At 59.5% G+C, this 17,251-nt stretch overlaps 1 protein-coding gene across 2 annotated transcripts in view; it reads right to left on the bottom strand.

Annotated features, from left to right (window-relative positions):
• Positions 1 to 17,251, bottom strand: part of Pax2 (paired box 2) — an 85,915-nt gene that overhangs the window by 67,592 nt on the left and 1,072 nt on the right. For both annotated transcript variants that reach the window (XM_055591609.1, XM_055591610.1), the window contains exons 2-4: positions 8,344 to 8,457; positions 4,827 to 4,995; positions 4,026 to 4,223 (exon numbers count right to left, since the gene is read on the bottom strand). In XM_055591609.1, coding sequence (XP_055447584.1) covers positions 4,026 to 4,223; positions 4,827 to 4,995; positions 8,344 to 8,457 — 481 coding nt within the window. The remainder of the gene's footprint in view (positions 1 to 4,025; positions 4,224 to 4,826; positions 4,996 to 8,343; positions 8,458 to 17,251) is intronic.

The following is a 17,251-nucleotide window of genomic DNA, read 5'->3' as shown; positions in this document are numbered from 1 at the left end:
TGGAGCCCCAAGACACAGTCTCTGTCCTGACTGTCCTTCCTCTTTGGGATGAAGTCTCCCTCCTACCTCACTGACTCTAGCTCTTTGCCCTGACACCGACAACCAAGCAGCTGCACAGATGTAGAGACGTGACGAGCAGTGCCACCCTCTGCCCAGCTTCCGTGCCAAGGCTGGTCCGGGAGCCAGATCTACCTGATCTAGATTTGAGTTTCAGAGGCAGAAACAGAGGCTGTGGCCTAGGCTGTGTCTCCAGAATTCCCAGGGCTGGGATTAGTAACTATCAGCTTGCTTGGAAAGACAATCGGCAGATCACTGTCCACCACCAGACCAGTGGCAAAACCTGTGAATGACCCCGTGGGGACACCTGAGTGATGCAAGCTGGCATTGCTTAACACAGCGTTGAGGCCGCAGCCTTTTTAAAGCCAGTGCTGCTGCAGCAAGGAGGAATGTATGTGCTCACTTTAAAGCAAACAGGCTAAGAAAGAATACAGGGGTGGTGGGTGATTGGCAAGCCCCAAGGGTCCGCTGCAAGGACCCAGGAGTCCAGGCTCCCTGGCCCCGACACGTGTTGACTAGCTTTAAGAAATTAATCATCCAGCTCAGAGGCCACATCCGAGTGTAGCCCTAGCCCTAGACTCCACCTGGAGTTCCGTTCTTTCAAAGAGGAGGTCTCTGCCCAGGGCAACAGTGCAGCCTGAAGACTCGGGGTGTCATCAGGACACCCCTTCCTTCCTTGTCAATAACTCAGCCTGACGAGGCAACTTTCCTCCTCCTTCAGTACAAGGATCTTCCATCTCCACGCTGACCGTAGGTCATCTCCCATGCCAGGTGTCAATCAGAAGTTGCCCATTTACAAACCCCGTCCCCAAACATGATGCCACACAAGCCAAAGAGCTTCACTCTTCACTCAGCGGAAAGTAGCTCAATGTTTAGAACAATTCAAAAAATTCCATGACCAGCTCAGAGCTAATATTTTAGCCAATGGTCTCCAGGTATGGATGGCCCCCTAGCACACCTCTGGCCCAGAAAGGCATTTCTGTGAGGATTTGCCAGGGGAGAACTCAAGTTGGATAGCCAAGGCTTTATCGTGACAGGATCAGAGAATGCCAAAACCATTTTTAAAGCATGAAAAGCAATTTAGTTTATAGCCATAACAGCATATTTCAAGTGCAGCGACAGCACCTGTTTGGAGGAGGAGAAGATGAAAACTTTTGGCTCAGGTGGACGAGCAGGTGTAGACTTCCTTTCTTGCACATGCCGGCTCCTGAGCACCATTACTCAGGACATATATGTATGTATGCACGCGCGCACACACACACACACACACACACACATACATGCATATATGTATGTATGTATGTGTCAATAACAGCAACACAGGTTGACACCCTACCATCTCCAAAGCTCTGAACTCAGGCACTCCCCACTTCCTAGTACATACACACAGGAAAATCTCCAGTTCCTTCTTACAATGAGTGAGAGTTCTCAGAACAGAAAGGCCCAAGTTCCTGATACAACCAGAACCAGCAGGAATGCCACGCCTATACCAGGCATTTAGGTGAAACACGGCTCTAGAAGGAACCTTCCTCTTCAGGGCAGAGCACCCATAAGAATGATATCGATGATTGGGGTGTCCAGAAACGCCCCAGTGACACACTGGGATGCCCCAACCAATCTTTCCAAAGTATCAACCATGGGAGGATTCTTCCCAAAGCAAAATTAAATCGGCCTGATAGATCCCTTTGACAAAGCAAGCCTTGAAGGTTAACTGCACAGCGAGGGCTGCCCGTGCTGCTGGTGGCTTCCCAGCTTCTGCTTCATCTACCCTCAGCAATGCCTACCCAGAAATGGCTCTTTCTCCACACCCGAAGAAAGCCCGTGTGGACCTCGGGTAACAGGACCATGTGCCCATCGGTCGCTGTGGCTGTCAGAGCAGTCACGCTTGGCCCACTCTTTCCCCAAAGCTCATCTTCTGGGCAGCTCGCTAGTCTACTTTTTCCTGGTGTGGTAGACACACCTTCAGACCTCTGGGGTTTGAGGTTTGAGGGTCATTTGTCCTCTGTACTCTATGTCTCTTTGGGATGAAACATTCACCAACTTGTACCTAAACCAGCTTTAAAGATAGCCCAGCAGTCCGTGGATATGTGTCAGGCGGGGAATGGCCAAGGAGGGAGCTGCCAGCACCCACACACACCCAAAAGAAGCAAATCACTGAAACTACACATGCCTTGGGCTCTCCCAAGGCTTGCAATTCCCACCACAGACAATAAAGCGTACTTCCAAAATGGTCCCCAGACCACCGCCACCCAGTCCAGTGACTTTGCTCCTCATCCCAGCTACTCTTGGTTCAGCTGCTGTCTTCCCAAGACCTCAGTTCTCACTCACTGCAAGGACCGCAGGCGGGTCTACAGGCAAAATCTCTAGATGGCTCAGGAAAAATAAATGCTGTCCCCTTCCCCTCCCTAACCGCCAGAGCTGCCTCCTAGAGCTGCCTCCTTACCCAAGCTGCCCCAGCCTCCTGACTTTTAAATGCAAAGCGCTTATTGCTTTCTCAAAACACCCAGTGTTTTTCTCCAGCTCTTTTGGAAAGTGAATGTCAAACAGCCGTTCATTTGCAGTACCTACCTAGCTGAGCCAGGCCCAGGGAGCTGGAGAGTTTCGGAGGGTGTATAATTAGCTGATCAGTATTATGTTACCCTGTTCATAACTGAATAACCATTTTAATACAGATGGCACACACCGGGATAATTTCCGGGGTCGCCTTGCAGTACGTTACAGCAGGAGTGTGGCAGAGGGAATCTTCTTTAGCCAAGGTACATTCTACCAGCTAATTTTACCTGCTGTTTTCAGGATGATTTGGGATAATTCCATATCATTTGCAAAATATTAAAAAAAGATAGGTGATGCTAGTTGCAGAAAGAAGTGCCATCTGAATTATTAGTTTCCTGATAATGGGCCTACGAAGAGTGCAAAGAATAACAGAGTCTGAGACTTTCTGACTGTCTTCTCATTTGGGGAGTGGCTGAAAAGGGGGGGCCTACCTCTGGCTGGAGTGTGACTTCTTCAGTCCAGAGTCCCTGACTACAATTGTTAAGATACACAGTTCTGCAGTTAGGAAATTGGGTCTGGATTTCCTAATAGAACATCCTGCCTGGATGTTCTATGGTCACCCCAGATAGATGCCCTGGCACACACTGGCTGGGGTGCATACGCCTAAAGCATGACCATTTGGTTTCCCAGACCGCACACTGGCGTCACCTGGGGATTAAGACACCTAAGAGTTCTGCAAGATGAACTGAGTAGAGCCTGCACGGTCCCAGGATCTGACCCTCTCATTACGGAAGAGTTCAGCCTCAAGACAGGCTTGCTTGGTGGTTGGGGCATCTCCCAAGAGTCAGCCACAGGGTCCCAGCTCTCCCTCCCTGCCTGGCATCCCAGTCCTTGTCCAGCTCCTCTCCTCTCTGCCAAGTCCTGGCTGGTGGCTGGCATCTGCTCTGTAGGCCTGGATGCCAGTGCTTCTCGGCCGGAAATTTGTGCAGAGCTGGCTACCAAGACCTGGGCTCCTGGGAGGCAAGCTTTGTGGGAGTTGGCTGAAAGGGTAAAGGAGCCAGGGTTCTGGCCGCCCCTGGGGAAGGGTACATGACTTTAAAAAGAAAAGTCTGTTTGGAGGCAGTGAATAGACAGTGGTCATTTTAAAGGCTTTGCTACGGGCTGTGATTGTCTCTAGATCCCGAGGCGGGTAATCTTGGAGTCTTAATTACCACAAACACTTGGATTCATTTCCAGGACACCGGCGGGAGAAGCCTGGCAGGGAAAACTCAGCTCCGAATTGGAAAGAGCCCTGTCTGTCAGTCTGTCTGTCTCTTTGCCTCCCAGGTCTGTTTTCCTTGCCCAAACAACTTCAGGCTGGGAGATGGAAGGAGGGGTGGACACTGGACAAAGAGCAAGGATGGACCCTGGGAAATGGCCCAACAGACAGGAGTAGACTGGAGTCCTGCTCTCCAGACCCAGGGGGTTTTTCTCACCTGTTGATGGATGAGACGCTGGGAACCGTGTCATTGTCGCAGATGCCCTCAGCCAGCAGCCGGTCCCGGATCTCCCAGGCGAACATGGTTGGGTTCTGTCGCTTGTATTCAGCGATCTTGTCCACCACTTTGGGCGTTGCCACCTTGGGCTTGGAGCCACCAATCACTCCAGGCTTGATGCTGCCAGTCTCGTAGTACCTGGGCCAGGAAGGCCGTCGGGTCAGCAAGAAGCCAGTGGTGGCAAGGGCATGGGGGCTGCAAGCTCCTGAACTGCTAGCTGCTGTCCCTCCCTAGGCATCGGCGTGGAGGGAGAAAGGCCCTGTGTAGCTGAGCAAAGACTCCAGAAGATGCCTGACTAGGGTGGGCACAGTAGCCGGTTGTGGACAGCGGCAGAGCGGGCACCCCGGGAGGAAGTCTGGCCTTCCACTTGGGAAGGAGAGAAGGAGCCTCGCTGGGACAGCTGACCCCACCCGAAGCACCCACCGAGGTCCTGTGCAGCCTGGGCCGGCCTTTAGCCTTCCTCATGCTGCCTCCCTCATCCTGGGATTCCCTTTCCTCCAGCCCCAACCACACCGATAATCTGGGGGGAATCCCTCCTTTTCTGAACGCAGCTCTCTTCCCTCAGAGGGCCCCGGAGGTTACACCGCACAGCCTCTACCCCGCCCAGCATCCCTCGAATGTGCTTCTCCAAAGGGGCAGCGAGCCCTTTAGCTCCCCGAGCCCCTTCCTTCCTTTCCTCCCTGACACCTCGACTTTTAACTAAAACCTCAGCGGGGAAGGGAGGCAGCGCGCGGCCCTCACCTGCCCAGGATTTTGCTGACGCAGCCATGGCTGACCCGCAGCTGCCGGGAGATGTCACAGGGCCGCACACCCTGGTGGGCCAGCTCCACGATGCGCTGCCTCACCACGTCGGGCAGGGGCCGGCCGTTCACAAACACCCCCCCGAGCTGGTTCACACCCCCGTGCCCTGCTGGGGAGAGACAAGAAAAAAACACAACGCCCCACACACAGCAGGGACCGGCCATTAGTCAGGGTCCGAGGCCCGCCACGTGCGAAGCGAGCAGGCAAGGCTAAGGGGCTTCTCTCAAGACTCTCAAGGGGAGAAAGGTGGCTGGGTGGGCCCACAGGATAGAGGAGAATTAAGCGTCCCGACCCAACCCCGAACCCCGCTGGCAGAAGGGAAGAGCCCGCCTCTCCCACCAGGGCACCGCAGAGGAGAAGGTGCGGAAAGAGTAGAAGGCAGAGAGAGAGAGAGCAGAGGTGGAAAATGTAGAGGGAACGAGACGACAAAGGAGGAGAAATGTCAGCGAGGATGAACGCAGGGAGGTGGACAGGGAAGGACCCGGCCAGGGACAGCGCTGCTGCGGGCAGGGAACCCGCCTGCGCCGCAGACTTGGCAGGGCTTGGGGTTCACAAGGGCTTAATTTTGGAGGGTCGGGGTCCTCTTGATCCAGCTCAGGGAGTCTTCAGACTAAAGAGGGACCAAGCCGAGCCCCCTTTCACCTCCGCCGCCCGCCTCTCCCCTCCTATCTGTTTTTAATTGTACCGCTGCCTCTCTCCCCGCTTTTCGTTTTGTTTGTGCCGGGATTCCTTCCTTTCCTTTAGGTTCTCTGTCTTCAGGTGTCTTGAGCCATATTTCCCCCCCTGTGCGTCCCTACTGTCTGAGGTGGAAGGACATCCAGGTGAGAGCGGAGCGGCGGGAGAGCTAGCGGTTCCGGAGCCCCGAGAGCAGAGCGAGCGCGAGGCGGCGCGGCGTCTCCTCCCGGCGGCCGCGGGAGAGCGCGGGCTGCTGGGCTTCGCTAGCCTACCCCGCCGCCCCGGCTGGGGCCCCGGCGTCTCCCCGCAAGGTGGCACGGTGGGGACGGCCCCTGCGGGCTTAGGGAGGACTCGGGGGCACCCCGCGATGCCAGTCAAAGCCAGTTCGGGACCTCCCTGACCTCTCACGCCTTGGCAGGTGCCCACGAAGCCCAGCAGTTAGGGCGGAGGCCGCACCCGCCAGGGCAGAGCCCTCGGTCTCCTGTCCAGTCAGGCGAGGGTGCCCAGCCTGGAAGCCAAGAAGGGCACGGGTGCCAGGCTCCAGGCCGCTGCCGGGTGCCCCACTTCCCGCGGCCTAAAGCAGCCGAGAAATCCTGCACCTGCAGCGCTTGCTGCGGCTGCGGCTGCTCTGCAGTCCGACCGCAGAGACTGCCAGCGGCGGAGTCCAGCCAGAGCAGGGGAGCAACCTGCAGCCCCTGCCCCACGGCTCAGGCCACTTTCGGAGAAAGCGGGCAAACCTCGTGCCCCCCTTCTTTCTCGCCACCTCTTTCTGGGGAGACCCAAACAAGCGTGGGAGAAAGCGCTGGCCAGAGGCCTCCAGCGGAGGTTCTGGGAGGCCAGAACCTCCTGTCTTACAACCCCCATCCGCACGGTCTCCGTCCCTGGCCCCTTTTTCTCCCCCTCCCCTCCCTGCAAACCCCGACCATCAATAATTTAGGCCCCGGGAGAACTCGCGTTACCGGTCTGAAAAGGCGGCAGCTGCGGGCAGATTAAAGATGAATAATTCAGCCGCGCCGGGCTCCGGGCCCGGCCCGTTTGCCCCACTCTAAGGGAAGGGGATCGCGACCCGGAGCGGCTGGAGTTCAGGGCCGAGGGCCCGCGGAGGAGCCGCGCGGCATCCAGCCTAGAACGCGCTCCCGCCGCTGGCGCAGACCCGGGCCGAGGCCGCCCGCCGCCCGCGCACCGCCTCTCGCCCTCCTTCCACCACGTTCCGCTGCCTCCGCTCCCCTCTGGGGTTCGAAGCGGTTCCCTGCGACTGGCCCCGACTTGCGGGTCCGGGAAGCAATCCTCAAAAAACCCCAAAACCCTGAGCGAGGCGGCGGAACAGGACCGACACGGAGGCCGGCCGCCTGGGCGAGCCGGCGCGGGGCTCTTTCATTCCCTCCGAAAAGGAGCTGGGCTTCCCGGCCGACCGAGGGACCCGCAGCGGCCGAAGTCCCTCGCTTGGGCTTCCTTTACCTAGAAATTATTTAGGGAACTGTATTTTATTCCAGGAATTGTTTTTTAAAAATGGTCCCTTGAAGCTAAAGATGTGCTAAGGGAACAAACAAAACACAGCTCCGTCCTCTTGGGTCGCGGTTTAACGCGCAGACCAGGCTGGGTCTAAAAGTTACCTCGTGGAAAGTTACAAATTATCCTTAATTATTAATCTATAGATGGGGAGGGGTTTCTACTTAGAATATTATTTATCTTTTTTAAGCAAGGGAAAATGCAGGACAAATAATTTTCTAAGCTAAAGACCTGTTATGAATTAAATTCAAACATCATTAAGATGTTTCCTTGTTTCCTATTTTCTTATTTCTCCCCTCCAACATCTTTGCCGTTTTCTTTCTTTAATTTCCCCCTTTCTTGATTTGATTTCTCTTTCCTCCTCGGCTTTGGCAATTGCCTTTCTTTTGTTCTTTCCCTCGCATTTCCCCCCAGACTCGCTGACCCCCTGGCCAGGGCACTGGCTGGTCCTCAGCAGAGCGGAGACAGGCAAGGCAGCCTCCAGAGCACTCAGGTGCCGGCTGGGAAGGCTCTGCTACTCGCTCTCTCCCTGATTCTGATTTCTTCTTAAAACCCCTCATTGTTTTTAGAACGACCAGCTTCCCTGGGCAAAGTCAAGAAAAGTGACCGCCTTCTCCTGCCAACCTCCTGCTCCTAGCTGAAAGGGGAAGGAGAGAGAAGGAGGAGAGGTGAGGATGGAAGAAAGATGACGGGAATATTTCCAAGCAGCCCCCTGCGGAGCCTTCGCTAGGCTGGGAGGGATGCTGTGAGCGAGGCTAGAGCGCTCACAACCCCGGGTCTTCTGCAGGATTGTCCTGACACCCGGCTGCTCCAGCCAGGAGCCGCCTCCAGACCGGCCACAACTCTTAAGTTTGAGGAAGGTAGAGATGAGGGGAGGAAGGAGAGAGACAGAGAGAGAGAGGGAGAGAGAGGGAGAGAGAGAAGCCTGAAAACTGCTGCCAATTAGTCCTCCAGTCCAGGGCAAAGGCTCACTAAGGGAGTGGGGGGCTGAAACCTTGGGCCCAGGGCTGCGGACCCCGCGAGGTGAGGAGGAGCGGGTGGAAAGGAAGGTGAAGCAACCAGGGGAGGCAGAGAGACACACAGAAGGCTCAGCGTGGAGTGGCAAAAAGCAGGAGAGTGGCCAGAGGCGTGAGAAAGACTGGGCGAGGGGAACAGAACGGAAGGAGGGCCGGGGAGAAGCTAGCGTGGCCTCGGGACGAGACCGGAGCGCGGCGGCCCAGGACGCGCAGCCCGCGGGGTTGGTGGGGAGCAGGAGCCGGGCGCCGGTACTCACGGTGCATCGCGGAGAAGGGATCTGCTTTGCAGTGCATATCCATGGGGAGGCCGAGGAGCGGGAGCAGCGCGGCCGCCGCCGCCGCCGTGTCGCCTCGCAAACTCAACTTCAGGACTTGAGGAGAGAAGGAAGGGACGGTGGGGGAGGAAGGGTGAGCGGGTGCCCGGCTGCCGCGGGGCGCGCGAGGGCGGGGGGCGCCGCGCTGCGCTCCCCCACGGGGCTCCTCAGGGCCAGCCGGGGTCTGCGGCCGCGGCGGCTGCAACTCGCCACCGTGGGGCACGCGGCCGGGCGGTCAGCAGAGCGGTCCGCGGGCGACGGGCTGGGCCGAGGGGCACGGGGGGCGCATGGCTCGCGCGCCGGCCGCGGCCAGGCGGAGGCCGGGCGGGGAGGGCGGCTCCGGCGGCGGCCCCGGAGCCCGGCCGTCCGGGAGGCTCGGAAGCACGAGGGCGCGGGGCGGGGGCGGCCCGGGGGCGCCGAGAGGGGAGCCGGCCCGAGCCAAGCGCCCGCGAGTTGGCGAAGTTGGCAGAGAAGTAGCAGTCCCCGGGACGTCCGGGCGGGCGCCGCGGCAGGGGAGCGCCGAGCCGGCCCCCGCCCCCGGGAAGGGCGCGCGGCGGCCCGGGAGGAGGAGGCGGCCGGGAGCCGAGCGCCGGGCGCGGGGCTGGCCCCAGGTGGCTGGCGGCCGCGGGAAGGCTCGGCCGAGACTGGAGCCCGGGCTCCGGGGGCGAGTCTCTCTAAAAGCTGCAGAGCCCCCTCCAGACCCCCTCCTCCTCCCCGCGCCGGGAGATGGATGACTTGTCAGACAAAGGCAATAGATTCCACCACTCTGTGATTCGCCAGCGCCGGAGCCCCGAGCCTCGGCGAGGAGGGCCCCGCGCCTGTCACTCCGGTGCCGGCGAGGGGAGGGCCGGGGAGGGGGAGACGGGCGGGAGCGGCGGGCGCGGGGAGAGGGAGGGTGGGGAGCGGGCCGGGGGCGGGGGGGGGAGGAGGAAGGGGAGCGGGATTAAAACTACACTGAGAGGCGAAACTCGCCGCGGAGATGAGCGTTAGATAAGGGCGACGAGCGGCGGCCGGGCGGACGCTCAGGCAGCCGCGGGCGCCGCGCTCCCGAGCCGGGCTCCCGCGCCAACTCGCCAGCCGGCCGCGGCCCGCAGGTGCCCGGCGCCCGGGGCCCGCGGCCCGCTCCTCGCTCGGCCAGCCCCGGCGCCGAGTTCCCTTCCGCTCCTCCCGCGGCTTCCGTCCTCCCTTCCTCTCCCCCGCTCCTTCCCCGTCGCCTTTCCCTCCCGTGGTACCTTCCCATCCACGCACGCCTGCTTCTCATTCCGGGGCAAAGTGCCCGGCCGCCCGTCCCCTCCCGTCCCGCACGCGGCGGCGCGCACCCCTCCCCGGAGTCCGGCCGGTCCGGGACGCCTGGTTCGGGAGCGAGCTAGAGGCCTCCGGCGGGGACCCACCTGCCGTGGTGGGACCGGCGGGGGGCGGGCGAGCCGGAGGGGGGGCTTGGCTCCCGGACCCCCGGGCGGCGGCGGAGGCCGCTGGACCGGGAGAGCGTGCGCGGCGGTGGCCCGAGCGGGGACGCCGGAGCCGAGGCGGGACCGAGGCGCGCTCGCCCCGGCTGGGGAGAAGGGGAGGCCGGGAGCGCGGCCGCTAGCTCTGCGGGCCGGACGAGCGCAGCCGGCGCGGCCCGCTCGTCCCCGGCCGCCGGCCCGTACTCGCCCCCTCGCTCGCCGGGCTCCCCTCGCACGCACGAGGCGAGAAGAAGCCCTTTGTCTCCTAACTGGTTAAGTACAGAATATCCGGGAGATCTTTATGAAATATTTTCCCTCGTCTCATAAATCATCTTGGCACTTCAGCTGATGTTTTAACTCTCTCTCCCCCCGTCGCTCCCTCCTCCCAGGCTTCCCTGGGTCTGAGAAAGGGCGGCTCCACGAAGCTCGAGCTGCGAAACGCTGCCCCTCGCCTGGCGGGCCCGAGACTCCTTGGAATGGTCCGCAGAGGAAGGGCAGGGAGTGGTGTCATGCCCCTTTCCCCGCGGCCAAGAAGCCTCGGCAGGAGATGGGATCGGGGCAGACACCCAGACACCCACCAGACTCAGCCCAACTCGGACTGACTCCTACAGGGCATCTCGAACCCGGTTTCCTAGGACGCCCTTATTCTGGGCAAGTTTCAGGCCAGGCTCAGCTGCACCAGGATTCCGAGTTTCCCATTCTTTGGGGACCCGGGTCGGCTGGGATCTGGGCTTTTGCTCTGCCTCCCCGAAATTCCTGATCCCGATCCCATTAACCCAGTTGCAGAGTAACTGCTGGGAAGTGAAAAAAGCCAAGCACCTCTCCATCTGCCCCCCACCCCGTTCTCGTCCCCCACTATTTTGGGCTGAAGACTAGGTTCCTTTGGGCAGGACACTGGCAGGCTAGGGTCAAGCCTGGAAAGCCCGCGCCTTCCTCTCGCGGCCTGCAGATGGCGCTCCCGGGTTTGCTTTGGCCTCACAACTCCAGGAACACGCACTAACTTTGTCTAGGGGAAAGAAAAGGAGAAAACAGAGCTCTGGCCTAAAGGAGTCAGCACCCGGTCCCCCCACCTGCTGGGCAGCCAGGACCTGTCGGGCGGTAGCGACTGGCACAGCCTTAACTTCCTTAACAGCCTTAACAGCCCGGAACTGGAGGTGGGGAGCATCCAAAGGGTCCCTGTGGAGAGAGACCCTTACAAACACTCTTGCCCAGGTCTCCATATGTTGGGTACACGTAAGTCAAGCCTTGCTGAGTCTGTTTTGGAAACAGAAATCAGTGGAATCCCTCGCCCCACGCAGCGGTCCAGACTTCCCTAGAACCCAGTGGATTTTTGTGTTTCACGTGCTGTGAAGTGTGAAGGTAGACAGCAGGGACTTTCCCGTGCGGTGGGGGTGCAAAGAGAACTGACAGTTGAAGCGTGTTTGAAGCCGCCTCACACAAGCACCCTTCACACACACCCTCTCTGGAGCGAGTGCTGGTGGTAGCCCAGTTTTCAGGGAGCTGTGGCACAGGGCCTCCTGTCTCTGGCCTTGCTCCTGGGACAGCCCCCTCCCGGAGCACCCGTATTAGCCTCCCAGCTGGCTTCTGGGTCCAGATAATCAAAAAGGCAATCTACCCCGCTGCTCCAGAGGGCCCGCTCGCCTCTGCACAGCTTTCTCCGGACCTCAGGGCTGGCCCGCAGCTGGCCCTCCCCGCCGGCCTCTCCCTCTGACTCGCCCTTTCCTGTTCTTTTTCTTTTTCTATGGGCCCTAACAGAAGGGGAAAGAGTAGTGAAAGAGCGAGAAGGCAAAAAAGAAAGAAGAGGAAAGGGAGGAAAGAAAAAGAAAGAAAACAACCCAACCCCAAACACAACCAGGGCTCCGACCTGTCAGGGTTCGCTGCCTTTCCCTCGTCTGACTCTAAATGAACCTTTTCTCTCCAGTGTTTTCAAAGCAGCCCTTCCACCACCGCCCCCTCCAACCTAGGGGCATTTACACTTCAAACAAGGCGCCCGCCTCCCTGCGGAAATTTAAAGGCAAATAAACTTTTGGGGAGTTGCTCTGATACCAATCTCGGGATTTGCTTCATTAGCCGCCTCTGTGCATCTGATCTGCCCAATAAATCTTCCCTGTGGATCTCAGCTCCTTCTTCTCGGCTCCCATCTCTGCCCTGCTAACTTGGCGCCTACCGGCCCCTCTCCTGCCTCCCCCCCTTTGGGGCCGGCTAGGGCCAAGCTGGTCCTCGGCTGGGGCGGGCCTGCTCGGCGTGAGCGTTGGGAGTGCGGGAGGCTGCGGGCCTCTCGTACACACTTGTGCAAAGGTGCCCCAAGCCGCGTGTGACTTACACCCCAGCCTTCAGGGTGTCTGGGGCAGATTCTGTGCAGTGCGAGTGCGGACTCTGTCTGCTCTCCCCGTGCCCCGGCTCCTTTTTCGGGTTCTTTGGCTGGGGTGTGACTCGGCTGCCTCCCTCCCGCCCTCGAGGCGCTGACCCTGGGACTAGGCACCGGGTCCCGAGCGCTCTTGGAGGTGGGCGCGCCGCGGAGGACCTGGCGAGGGCTCCCGGCTGCCGCGGGGCATCCTGCTGTGCCCCTCCCCCGCGGCCTGGGCTCGGCTCCCCCCCCCCCCCCCACCTCCCGGGGAGCAGCGAGGAGAGCCGGGCCCGAGCTCCGAGGGAGGGGATTAGAAATTCCGAAATTAAGCGTCTCTCCCCAGGAAATGCTCCCCACAGCGCCGACCAAATTAAATGCATTAAAGTTGGGGAGGGGGGTGCTGTGTAGAACCGAGGGACAAAAAAAAAAAAAAAAAAAAAACTAGTCCGAAGGAGAGGAGAGCGGGTGGAAAGGCCGAGGAGGCGGAGGTTGAGTAGCTACTAGCGTCTTTTCTGGATTATTCCGTTTGGAACGCACCATCTCCACCAACAAAAAGAAAGGGGAAAAGTTCTTAACAGTCAAACTCTGGGTTCTCCCCCGCGGCCCACTTCCCTTCCCGTGGGCTCTTGGAGGGTGTACCCTAGGCGTCCAGGTCCCTGGCAACGGGTGACCGCTCGGGGGCCCTCTCCGGCCCCGCCTGACCGGCCCCCGCCCCCCTCTCCTCCCCCCGCCTAGCCGGCTTTCTGGTCACATTGGAGGATTTTTTTTTTTTTTTGGAAGAGCTTCTGGTACAATATGGAGCACCGTGGGCTGCAATTTCACAGTCCACAGCACATTCTCCCTAAAGCTACTTTTTTTTTTCATCTAAGACCCCCTAATTTCTGCTTCCTCGCTCTCTCCTGCTCCCTCCCTCCCTCCTGCTCTCACTCTTTTCCCGCCTTTGTTCCCAATATTTGGACACCCCGCAAGAATCCCGGGGGTCCTGCCTGCCAGCTGGCCCCGCCTGCCTGGTCTGCTGGTCCTGTAGAGGCCTCGCGCACGTGCTGAGCCTTTCTCCTCCGTGGCCCCTCCTCCCCCAACCCTGCTTCCCTTCAGAAGAGGACCTAGCAAGCTCTCCGGCCCTTCACAGCCCCTTTGAGGAGCAAGGACAATACAAACCACTTGGCCACCAAAGAGGCCTCATACTGGCACGGGTCAGCCAGGTGGCTGCCTGTGGACCACTGAACTGGTGGGGGGGGGCCGGTGTGAAAAAAAAAAAACAGTCAAAATACGGCCAGCCGACCCGCAGGGTAGGTGTAGAGGAAAAGCTGGGTGGGAAAGAAGCAAGGGGATCCCCATAATCAGACCCCACCACCTGACCCTCGGTTCAGACCCGAATAACCCGGGCACTCGTCGAGAGCTGCTCAAAGCGACCCTTCACCCCACAGCCTACAGGCCGGAGACGCAGCCTCTGCCAGCACAGCCCCTTTGCCTCTTTCGACTGCAGTGTTCTCACCTGTAAAATGGGGACACTTACGCGTGTCCACTGTGGAGCCCACCAATGGACACTGAAAAACAAACACTTGTACAGCAGACGAAGGAGTAAGTGCCCAGCTTTCTGAACACCTGACGCAAACAGGGAAGGAAGGCGTCTGATCTCCTAGGCTGGCAGAACGGGGAGGGGGGTGCTTTCTATTCTGCTCCTACCCCACACGCTGGGATTCCTCACCGGAGCTCCCTCCTGGGTCCCTCCTTTTCAGACCCCACCCCCACCCTAGCCCTTTCCTCTGGGCTACACCACACCCATCCTCAGCTCTGTTGCCACTCCTTCCTCCACTCCCCCCTGGTCTACCGTAACCGCTAGAACCGTTGATTTTCTCACCCACAACCCCAACAATCGGGTTAATTGTGACCCGAGGCGCGGTCCCCTCTGGGCCTCTCTACCAAAAATCTTTGGCAGAGACTGGGGAAGGAAATCCCATTCTGTCCGGTTCCAAACAAACAGAGCCGGTCCTCCCAGAACCTGCAGTCAACTTGCCAAAGACCGAGTAGAGCCGAGACGGTGGGCAGAGCCTGAGAAGAGGCAGAGGGAGGGAGAAGAGATGGGGGGGGGGACTCAAAGCGGGTGCGGAGACCTGCCCCTTGAAGGCCTGCTGAAGCTAGCAGGGCAAAGCCGGTCTCCACCGGGCCAGCCGCCCCTCCTCCTCGGAGCCTGGGTGAGAGAGTCCAAGGGTGGCTGAGTGTTGATGGGGCTCTAATGATTAACCCTCCTCTTCGCCTGCCGGAGCCCGTGGCTCGCCCGGCTGTGGTGGAGGGAGTCTGTGCTGGGCTCCGGGACGTCCCCGGCACCACCCGCCACTGCCACAGCTACTGCGGGGGACAGCTGAGGGCGGGAACAGGAGGCAGCAAGGGCTAGTGGAAAGGCAGCTGGGTGCCGGGCGACTCCCTGCTGGAAGCCAGGGGTAGCTAAATAGCCAGGGTCAGGCAGGAAAGTGGTCTTGTGCGAAAGAGGGCCCCCTGGCCCTTTGGTGCTGAGGAATACTTGGAGAGGGCGGGAGCACCAGGGCAGGGTTGCCCGGGAGTTGCCAGCAGACACCAAATCTGCTGTCTGGGATCCGTCCGCGCGCCGCCTCCCTGCTTCCTCCTGCAGCAGCTGTGCGGATGTGAGGAGCAGGCGGAGCGCGCCGGGGCCGGGCCGGGCCGGGAGCCGGTAAGGCAGAGCGAACCCCGTCAGCGAGGCGAGCGAGGCCTCGGGGGCACGGCCGCCGCGGCGGGGGAAGGGCTCCGAGGTGGCTGGAACAAAGGACCGGAGAGGAGGGGAGAGAGGACACAGGGGCAAGAAGGGCAGGCCGAGCTGGGGGAGAGGCCCAAGGAGAGGGGTCTCCCGGGACAGAGCAAGGTCTGTCCACGCTCGCCTCCTCCATCAAGCCTAGCTTTGAGCCAGGTGTCCCCCGAGGATCCAGTGGCCTGGGGTAGGGACAGGGCTCTAGCCCCGAGTAGCGGCGGCAGCCAGGGGGGCCTGGTGAGTGTGCTAGCTTGCTGGTGACCGACGGGGCTGGGAAAAGATAGGGAGGGGAGGTCCCTGGCAGGGGTTAGAGCTCTGGTTTTGGTGCTGCAAGCCTCCCCCCCTCTGTTTTCTGCAAAGGAGAGAGCACCATCCCCTCCAACTTCGCTGAAGCAGAAGGCCTGAAGGAGCCAAAACAAATTTCCCTTCTTTGGCCTGGAAGGGGAGGCTTTAAGGGTCATCTGTATCCGAGATTATCTCTTTAATTTCTGTCACTGTCCCTAGAAAGAAAAAGCAGCGCAAAGTGACTCTCAGAAGAGAGCTCAGACTCGGGGCCTCTCCCACCACGTCCAGACCCGCAATGAGCTCTAGACCCGCGGCTAACGAACGCATCGCTCAAACTGGCTCATGAAGGAGAAAAATCTTAAGTGTCTCAATCAGTTGGGGGAATTTCTAGTGTGTCTCCGCAGAGGCAGAGCGTTTCTTGGTGAGGTGTTTGGGTGAATGTGTTTGAGTGCTGTAAGAATTTCTGAGCGGTGGCGAGGGCTATGTGTTCCCTGGCTGGCCGGGCTGAGGTAGAAGCCCAGGACCCATTTCCAGCGCCTCCCCCTCCTCACTCAGGCCGCAGCCCAGGCTGCTCGGAGGCCAAGGCCTCCCAGCCTCGTCCAGCAGGGCTGCCAATCAATCTTGCAGGTCAACACAGCAATTAATAACGAGGTGAGGAGGCCCGGCAAAGAGGGAGGGAGATGTCAGGCTGCGTCTTCCCCCGGGCTCTGAAGACCCGGCGAATGGAGGGGGGGCGTCTCTGTGCGGGACAACAACAAAACCCCAGGAACTCAGCGGGGAATCGGGGAGTCCACTCTGGGTCGCGCCAGGAAGAGTCAGGGATCACCTACAGGGAGCCAGAAAGCTGACCAGGGACTGGAACGGGGCAGAGGAAGAGGGGGGACCCACACCTCTTATTTTTATACTCTGGGTATTGAGGATCACGTTGACCTAGTTGCCGATTCTCTCTCCTTCCTCCTTTCTTCACCCTTTCTGCGCTTGTGGTTGCTGCTGCTCACAATCAGGCCAGGGAAACGAAATAAAACCCGCATCTCGCGGAACCCGCCTGCAGCGCTGCCATTGCTGCTGCCAGCGGGCCTGCTTGCTTGCTGGCGCCCTTGTTCTTCTCTATGTCATGGTCATTTTGAATGGTCACAGGGGGACCAAAAGGTCCATAGGGGGGGCACAGGGGGACACAAGGGGACACAGGGGATACAGGGCACTGAGGGGACTGTGCAGCGATGGGGCAAGCCTTTGGTGGAGATCCAGAAGAGTGGAAGAGAGAAAAAGGGGGAGTAATGCAGCCGAGAGGGGGAGGGCTTAGGCTTGGCTTTGTGGTGGGGTATCTTGAAAGAAATAGCCATTTTTCCTCTTCAACACTCCCTGCCTCCTGCCTAGCTTGGCAGCTTCTTCCCACCCTGTACAAACCGTGCCTGTCTGGAGTGCCAGCCTGGCTCCGGAAAGGAAGGCATGACAGCGAGCCTGGGCTGTAGCCACCTGCCGACCCCGCCAGGTGCTCCTGGGTAAGTGTGAAGCGCCTGGTTTCTTCTGAGGGTCCCGTGTAACTTGGAACCCCACCAGGACCCCAGAGGCGCCTCTGTGCTCTGCCTATTTCTTCCTGGGGTGCTGAGCAGGAAGTTTGCGATTGGCTGCTTGTTAGGACTGGGAACCCAGTCTGGGCACCTTAGGTCTACAAGGAGGCAGGGAGGGGTGCCTGCTAAGAGAAAGAATGGAAGTGTTCCAACTGAGCAAGGGAGGCCTGGGAGGGAGGGCAGGGGCAAGAGCAAAATGGATTCAGAGAGAGTGAGGTGAAGAAACCCTGTGTTGGTTGGGAAGGGAAGAAGAGGGAGAGAGGTTCTGGGGAAGGCTCAGCCATTAGGTCTGTCCTTGGGCTGCATATTTATACGGTCGAGGGGGTGCACAGATGGGCTCTCAATTGAATTCCATCTTCAACACCATCAGAGATTGATTTTATACTCGCTTTTAATTTTGCCATAATTAATTAGATCATTACAACTGTTTGCTATTGAT

This window comes from Psammomys obesus, unplaced genomic scaffold, assembly GCF_907164565.1.
Source record: "Psammomys obesus unplaced genomic scaffold, mPsaObe1.curated_primary_1811, whole genome shotgun sequence".
In the NCBI taxonomy this organism is placed as follows: Eukaryota; Metazoa; Chordata; class Mammalia; order Rodentia; family Muridae; genus Psammomys; species Psammomys obesus.
Note: the sequence above shows the minus strand (reverse complement) of the source record. Positions and strands in the feature narration are given on the sequence as shown.